At 44.0% G+C, this 8,416-nt stretch overlaps 1 protein-coding gene across 1 annotated transcript; it reads left to right on the forward strand.

Moving 5' to 3' along the window:
- Positions 1 to 2,493: 2,493 nt before the first annotated feature.
- Positions 2,494 to 6,121, forward strand: LOC136319656 (calcitonin gene-related peptide 2-like). Its single transcript, XM_066252805.1, has 3 exons — positions 2,494 to 2,579; positions 3,728 to 3,841; positions 5,989 to 6,121. The coding sequence occupies exons 1-3, from the start codon at positions 2,494 to 2,496 to the stop codon at positions 6,119 to 6,121; spliced, it is 333 nt and encodes a 110-aa protein (XP_066108902.1).
- The last annotated feature ends 2,295 nt before the right edge of the window (positions 6,122 to 8,416 follow it).

The raw sequence follows: 8,416 nt of genomic DNA on the forward strand, positions 1-8,416 counted from the left end.
GGCAACTGCCTTGGTGCCCACCTTTGATAGAACTCTGATAACAAGTGCCATTTTAACAACCGAACTCAACAAAAATTTAGGTGTAAGTTCTGCTGAAACGTGGTGAACCAGTTGATTCCCACCACTAGGCATAGACCTTGTGTGCAGTCAAATAGCCACAGATATCTACAGGGGACCAACGCATACTCGAATTCCTAACCTCGGTTTTGATCCTTGAACAACATATGTTTCAACAGTGCTGGTCCAGGAACAGCACAGATCAATTGAACTGCCATCAAATGTACTGCTTGGGTCAACTAAACTTTCCTGGGTCAATTGAAAAAAAAATCCAAGTATAATTAGAATTGCAGAATTTATTTACCCTTGGTAAATTAACCCTTGGTAAGGATCAATTTTATATTGAGCCCTGAAAAGTTACAAAGTGCCCATAATCCCACCGCCTGGATTATGCTTAGCCAGAATTGAGTTCCGTCTGACATAGTTCTTGCTCCCACCTCCACTTCTTGTTCTCACAAACCCCACTGCACTGTGGGTGATTCCAGCTGCCTGAGTTAAACACCCTAATGGGACCCGGAACCAACCCTGTTAAAAATTAATCCTCTTATTCTCTAGCCTGACGGGGCGGTGGCACAGTAGATAGAGAGTAGGACTGGGACATGGAGGACCCAGGGTCAAAACTCCATGTCTCCGTCTTGAGTGCAGAGTCCTCAGCTTGAGCCCAAAAATCACTGGCTTGAAGCCCAAGGTTGCTGGCTTGAGCCCAAGGTCACTGGCTTGAGCAAGGGATCACTCATTCTGCTGCAGCCCCCCCAACCTCCCCATCAAGGCACACATGAGAAAGCAATCAATGAATAACTAAGGAGACCAAAGAGCTACAAAAAAAGAATTGATGCTTCTTAACTCTCTCCCCTCCTGTCTGTTTGTCTCGATCTGTCCCTCTCTCTGTTTCTCTCTCTGTCACAAAAAGAATTAATCCTCTCACCCCTAACTGGATGGGGACTGGAGGACTGACTTGGGGGAGCAAGTAGTCCCTGAGTCCTTGGACTCTGACCTACAAGACCACATAGCTAGGGATGGAGTGGAATGCACGTTCAAAACACACGAAACTGAACGGGTGAAATTTACCATAACACCAAACATTCATCAAAATCCAGCTCACTTTTAGAGTGTTTTTCAGTGGCTTTCAACATCACAACCCAACACAGGTCCATCAGTGATCTCAATGCAAATAAAGTGAGATGGTCTTTCAACATCACAACCCAACACAGGTCCATCAGTGATCTCAATGCAAATAAAGTGAGATGGTCCTGCTGGATATTCCAGTCCAGCAACTGCGTGACATTTCCGTTTTAGATACAAATTTGTCCCCTTATTGGTTGCTCCTGCACCACCCAGATCAGAGCTGTAGGAATAAGAGCTGCCTCTGGTGCTGGGAGGCCACTGTCCATTGGGAGTGTCTCTGCTGACCTAAACTCTACCAACTCCACTACAACTGCCATCACTGGCTCCACTCTAAGCCACTGCTATCAGGTGAGACTTGAGAATCCTTTGTAGGTAAGTCAGTCTATCTCTTGCTCTCCCATACCTCTTTCCTCATGGAGCTATTGCTTGGTTGATCCATCAGTCTCAGAGTTTCTATCTACTTCTATCTGGGTCTCTTCATCACAACAAACTCTGTGAGTCTTCAATTCATCTAAGACTGCTACCCCAGCTAACACTAAACACTTGCAGTTTGGAGACTTCCGGCTTCACTCTTTACATTCAGATCCGGGCCCTAGTCTCGCTGTCTCTTACTGTACATGTGTTTAGACTGATCTCTGAGCAGGGCGCAGGATGAACTTCCTGAGGACTGTGCACTCATGGATTTGGTCTGGTCCCCAGTGGTCCCTGGGAACTCAGTTCAGAATCTATGTCAGCACAACTGAGAGGCACATATGCACAATAACCCAGGGCATCACCCCTATACAGCAAGCTCCGGTCCTGAGGTCTGAGTGCCCTTTGTCCCAGTTTAAGTCCTGGATCGCAACTAAAGACTCTGCTAAGCTTAGTCAATACAGGGGTCTCTTTTAGTGGGCAGAATAGCACAGAAGAATTTAGTCTTCAGAGTCTCAGAGATTCCAACAGCAGAGATATTCCCTCTCTACCTACATTCCCCCACATACCTGGCCACTTTGGCAAATGCTCCACACTGGTTGTGCAGCTGTGGTTGCATTATGGAAAGAGCATGGCGTGTGAGGGCACAAGCTTACCCTCCTCACCCAGATTCAAAGGGGCATCACCATTCCAATTTAGAATAGAATGTGTGCTACATGTCTGCCAGACCCTTCAGCAGTCTATTTGCCCATGAGGAAAGAATGTTGAAGAGAAAAAGTGCCCAGGTTGGAGCCACGATGCTGGGAAGTTACATGAAGCACCGGAGCCCAGGTCTGTGGGCTCACAGAACTTTGAACTACTGCACGTGTTGACATCCTTCTTCACTTGCAGAGAGGCATCATGGGCTGCCTGAAGTTCTCCTCGTTCTTGGCTCTTAGCATGTTAGTGCTGTACCAGGCAGGTCTCCTCCAGGCATCAGCATTCAGGTAAGACAGCCCTGCTAGGAGCCCATCCCCCTCCCACTGGGCCTGGGATCAAACAATGCCAGGTCTGAACTGTGATGTGCTGAAAGTTTAACAACTACTCTGGGGGCATGTGGGCGTTATGTACATATGTAAACCAGCATATATGTTTTTATGATACACAGATGTGTCATACACAATTTAGAAATAGAAATTAGACATACCATACACTCATTGTAAATTTCATACATCTCTTTGAGCCTCACAGAATGCTTTCATTCTTTTCTACCATCTATTTGTATGTGAAACACACCTATCTATCTATTTCAAGCATACATTGAAAAGTGAATAGCTAATGACCTTTCTAATAAATTTTTTTAATTTTATTTTTTTGGTGAGAGGAGTGGAGGCAGAGAGACTCCCGCATGCTCCCCTACTGGAATCCCCTACCCTGGAAAGCCCACAAGGGGGCAATACTCTGCCCATCTTCGGCCATTGCTCCATTGCTCAGCAATTGAGCTATTTTAGAGCCTGAGGTGGAAGTCATGGAGCCATCCTTAAGTGCCTGGGGCCAACTCGCTCCAATCAAGCCATGGCTGCAAGAGAAGAAGACAGAGAGAGAGAGAGAGAGAGAGAAAGAGAGAGAGAGAGAGAGAAGGGGAGAGGTGAAGAAGCAAATGGGTGCTTTCCCATGTGCCCTGACTGGGAATCAAAACCAGGACCTAAACATGTCAGGCTAATGCTCTACCGCTGAGCTCACCAGCTAGAGCCTGTTTCAATTAAATTTAATATGTGATCTATGAAAATAGTTTCATGTCCTCATACAAATATTAAGTAAACTGAAACATGTTTCAGATTTAACTTCAATTTCATCATTTAATTTTAATAATATCTATATTTAACACTGAGCTCATAAAATTGCTGAAAGTCTAACCATACATTTTTACAAACCTATATGATACAGTTCCAGGCCAGAGCCCAACTCCTGGTGAAGCAAAGTTTTTGAAAGGCATTGGCCTCATGCCCTGGGCACTGGAAGTTGGGTTGGCTACATATAATGGCGAAGGGACAGAAGCCAGAAAACCTGGCTGCTTATCCGGGGAGGTGGTAGGCAGTAGCTCAGAGCCTCTATTGGTCTTATTTCCTCTCTGCTGTTCTTCCTGAAATAACAGCCTACACCCTGCCTCACTCAGTGAGGAGAAAGGAGACCTCCCTGTGGGCACACCGATGAAGGACCATGAGAAGAGGATGGCCCGTGAGCAGGAGCAGGAGCAGGAGCAGTGGAGGTGAGGTTTTGCAGCTGCCAAACACAGGGCTGTCCCTCCCCCAGTCATAGCCATGAAGGCACATCCTGAGAAGGAGGAGAGAACACAGCTGGCTAGGTGACCAGCACACTGTCACTGTTCACCCCAGCATGAGGTCAAGCTGTTCTAGAGCTCCATTGAAGATGGAGATCAGGTGGAGAGACTATAGTTGGACCACATGTAAAAATATTAACTTCTTAAAGCTGTTGGAGAAAGAATAGAATCACTCACTCTGGAAATAGGTCTGGCAGCACTGAGGAGTCCTAGCATTGGAGGAGCTCAGACTGGTAAGTGTGAAAGCAGCCGATAAACAACATATAATTCAGGACATTTTAGAAATTTGGCTCCTCATGTTAACTTGCACATGACATTTTGTCACACTTGCAAGGAGTCTATATCAAACATTTCCAAGGTGAAACCAAAGGCCTTGCCAAGGATAGCATGCATTGACAGTGTCTCAGGTAAGTCTGGGGCCTTTACATGTGTAGAATCTGTGGACATGCATATGTTGTCATGGGGTTGCAGGGAGCATGTGAGATTGGTGCACACACCTGCCCCTGCTCTGACCCTGGCACAGAAAGGCAAAGGCATGAATTTCCCCTGCATCTTCCCTGAGAACCTCTCTGCAGAGCATGAAGGCCTGAGTAGCATGAGGAAGAGCCAGGACTGGTTATTCCTTCTCCACCGCAGCCCTGGACCACACTGCCCTGACTGTGCAAATGTCTGAGTTCTCCTATGGAGGAAGTGTGAGCTGCCCTCCTGCCTGGCCCTCCAGCCCAGCTCCAATTTCCACCTCTTCCTGTAACCTTCTATGTGACAATCACAGGGGCACACCTGGTGATAGTTTGTCTGGCATGTCTTTTCCCTGCTGCCTGGACATCTGCAGAGTTGAGCAGTGTGTTAACCTTAGTACCTGTCTGCCAGGAATTTACACACATGATCTCAACAAGTTTTACACGTGCACCCAAATTAGAATTGGGATTGAAACAACTGTCAAAACAACAACTATAACAACAACAAAAAAACAGGACCTGACCTGTGATGGCACCATGGATAAAGCGTCGACCTGGAATGCTGAGGCCGCTGGTTCAAAACCCTGCCTGTCTGGCCAACACACATATGGGAGTTGTTCCTTCCTGCTCCTCCCCCCTTTCTTTCTCTTTCCTCTCTAAAATGAATAAATTAAAAAAAACCCAAAAACCAGTCATGTCCAGTAGCTTGCCACGAGACTACGGCTTTTCTGTTGGCATGACCAAAGATACTTACTAACCCCACAGATTTACTTCTAATATCCTTTCCTGGTTCTTTCCTACACTGGATGCTTGCAATCCTCTCTTGTTGCTCTCTGTGCTGGTATCAGTGGCTGTCGTTATGGCAGTGGACATGTGGTAACTCAGATGGTGGGGAGAGACAGCAAGATGTAGAGGCCAGAAGAGGATCATCCAGGAAGAGATCATAGTAGAGTTCATAATCTTATTTCTGAATGTGCTTGTCATTTGGAAATAAAGGTATCCCTCTAAATAACTGTAAGCTGAGGTGGTTATCTGGCTCATATCCCAGGCTTCATGGATTTAGGGATCTGTGCTTAATCCCAGAAGAGCTGAACATGGGCATGTTGAGTGTTTTTTGTGAGCAAACACAAGTTGTAAGAATAGCTATGCTAAGGAGCAGGTAAGCACCTCCGGGACTTGATGCTGCAAACTGTCTGTTCTTGGTGATACAGGGCAATTTTAGCTGCCCATGAATTGAATGTGTTCTCTAGATAGTTCTTGCAAATGAATTGGGCATGGCGTCATAATTCTCTATAGTTTCATAAACTTTGGCTGCTTTTTAGATGGTTTATAAAGGAAAGATTGGCTGTTACAGCTCTCTGTTCCACGGCCAGTTACCAAGTTCTCGTTTTGGTTTGTGAACTCTACTGAGAATGTGTAAGACCAGGGATTGTGGCATTTTCCTTAAAGGCCGTGTGATTCTTCTGCTGTAATAATTGTGTTTAGATTAAAGAATTAAGGTTAATTGGTGCCTCTCCGAGAAATAATTTTGACATGCCGGTCCCATGGTATAGACTCTCCTGACCAGTATCCTCAACCTCTCATGAACAAGTATTCTCTTTCTCCATCCTACTTTAGCGCCACTGCTCAGAAGAGGGATTGCAAACTGGCCACCTGCACGACAGGGAATCTTATGGACTATCTGCACAAAATTGCAAACAAAGGAGAAGAAACATCCAATAGCGAGGACATAAAAGAAAAGGGCCGTTGAGGGATGGACCTTCAGTCCTGAGCAGTGAAAGGCCCCAGGAAGAAGGTGACTGGCCTTGTATTGTTGAATGGGAAGATGATGACTGGGTCTTACTGGGATGCAGTCCATACTCTAAACCTCCCAGGGCCCATATAGTAAAAAAAATCTGCAGGAGAATTTGCTCACTCCAGTTTCTGGAGAACAGAGAGTCCCCATAACTGACAGATCTTACTTTGGGTTAATTTTCCTGTTTTTTTCAGTATCTCCCTGTGACACAGTGATCTTCTGCTAGGAAGTATGCCTTCTGTTTCTTTAAAACACTGTTCCCTGCAGTTGTAGTTGTGATTAGCTAGTATTTGAATTTTAATGGTAATGACACTGTCCTTTTGGAGTATAAACTACAATGTTGAGTACATTTGAATTCAGAGCACACACATGGGGTCGAAAACTGTGTTTTCCCTTTATTACCTATATGACCATGAGATAGACACACTTTCTGAGCCTCAGTTTCTTCATTTGCAGATAATTATAGTATGTACTGATAGCATTAATATACAGACTAAATGAGATAACAGATATCAAGAGACTCACAATTAATAAATAACCAAATTGTAGTCACTATATTTTTGTCTTTAGGTCACGATGAAAGTCATCATTACTTCTCTTAATTCATAATGAAAGTGACTTGTGGAAAAAGAGTGTGGAAGACACCTTTGTATCTTTTCTGACACTGAAAACTATCTTCTGTATTGTGAACGAATCTCAAGCTAAATGCAAAATAAAATCATTACTGCTATCTATCACGCCTCTTTTTAAAAGGACTTAATACTGTATTCAATAAATATGACACCATGTATCATTGACTTATCTGGTAGCAAATCTGGGATCTATAGCCCATAACTGTTGATATTAGTGATGCTGTCAACTGCAGGATGACAAAACAGTCCCCAACAGAAGAAACATCCTGCCCCTCTTTGGCAGCCACTTCTGTTCTCCCCACTCCCCCAGAGGGATTCATTGCCCTTTGAAAATGTTTTAGAAAACTGGTTCAGAAGCAATCTATTCCTTTCACATGTTCTTTAGTACAGTGGTCCCCAACCCCTGGGCCGCGGACCGGTACTGGTCCGTGGGCCACTTGGTACCAGTCTGCAGAGAAAGAATAAATAACTTACATTATTTCCGTTTTATTTATATTTAAGTCTGAATGTTTTATTTTTTTAAAAATGACCAGATTCCCTCTGTTACATTTGTCTAAGACTCACTCTTAATGCTTGTCTCGGTCATGTGATACATTTATCTGTCCCACCCTAAAGGCAGGTCCGTGAAAATATTTTCTGACATTAAACCAGTCCGTGGTCCAAAAAAGGTTGGGGATCACTGCTTTAGTATGTATTTAGTATTAACTGTTGGAAAGCTTTGGTTTCTCCAGTTCTTTACACTGTACAAACAATCTTTGTAAGTTACTTTATGGTTTGTAGAGCAGTTTTAGCTTCATAGCAAAATGGAGAGGAAGATACAGAGATGTCCTTCATACACCCTCTCTTCATACACCATCACATATGTTTTGTTTCTTCTACTAGGATCACCTACGTGAGTGTCACAACTGATGAACCTACATCAACACATCATAGTCACTCAAAGTCAATAGTTTACCTATGGGTTCAATCCTGTTATAGTACATTCTATGGGTTTGGACATAGGTGTAATGGCATATCCATCATTATGTAATGGGTTAAATCACAATAATTGCTTGTAAGAGTTTGGTCACAGAATTTCTGATAAGGATTAATGCACTGTAGATAACTAGAAGCTTAGATCACAAATCTTAATCTTTACTTTGTTTCCTAAGGAGAATGCAGGCAGTCACTTTTGCAGATGCAGGGATTCTCTCTTGTGGACACTTCCCAGAGGCACAGCTGACTCCCAGATATACCAGACCCTGGCTGTTCTGGAGATAATCTCATAGACACCAATACTAGTGTCAGAAGGTCATTCTGGGGAGGCATATCTAGAAACCACACTCCCACCTCCTGTGCACTGCTACGTGACTTACTGCATGCTCTATAATAAATATTCTAGCTCCAAAAACTGGTCAGTCAGCTGAGATTGCTAAGGCAGGCTTTGGATGCAGTGAGCCCCCTACCTTCTCAGGTTGCTAGCAATTTGATTAAAGACACTCTTTCTACCACTTGGATCTTATCTTTGTAATTGGGTTTGCAGCAATGGTCAACTGAAATCCTGGCTTGTTCCAGTAATAATAATAGGATTACAGGGCATTAAACTACCCTGAATCTTCTGTGTTCCTTTTATTCTTCC

The sequence above is a fragment of the Saccopteryx bilineata genome, chromosome 1 (assembly GCF_036850765.1).
Source record: "Saccopteryx bilineata isolate mSacBil1 chromosome 1, mSacBil1_pri_phased_curated, whole genome shotgun sequence".
Lineage (NCBI taxonomy): Eukaryota > Metazoa > Chordata > Mammalia > Chiroptera > Emballonuridae > Saccopteryx > Saccopteryx bilineata.

What these genes read in the sequence shown, in the direction of transcription:
- LOC136319656 (XM_066252805.1), top strand. Translation starts at nt 2,494, where the DNA reads ATGGGCTGCCTGAAGTTCTCCTCGTTCTTGGCTCTTAGCATGTTAGTG. An exon ending in CTCCAGGCATCAGCATTCAG is followed by an intron (nt 2,580 to 3,727) that starts GTAAGACAGCCC and finishes CTGAAATAACAG; the next exon opens with CCTACACCCTGCCTCACTCA. An exon ending in CAGGAGCAGGAGCAGTGGAG is followed by an intron (nt 3,842 to 5,988) that starts GTGAGGTTTTGC and finishes ATCCTACTTTAG; the next exon opens with CGCCACTGCTCAGAAGAGGG.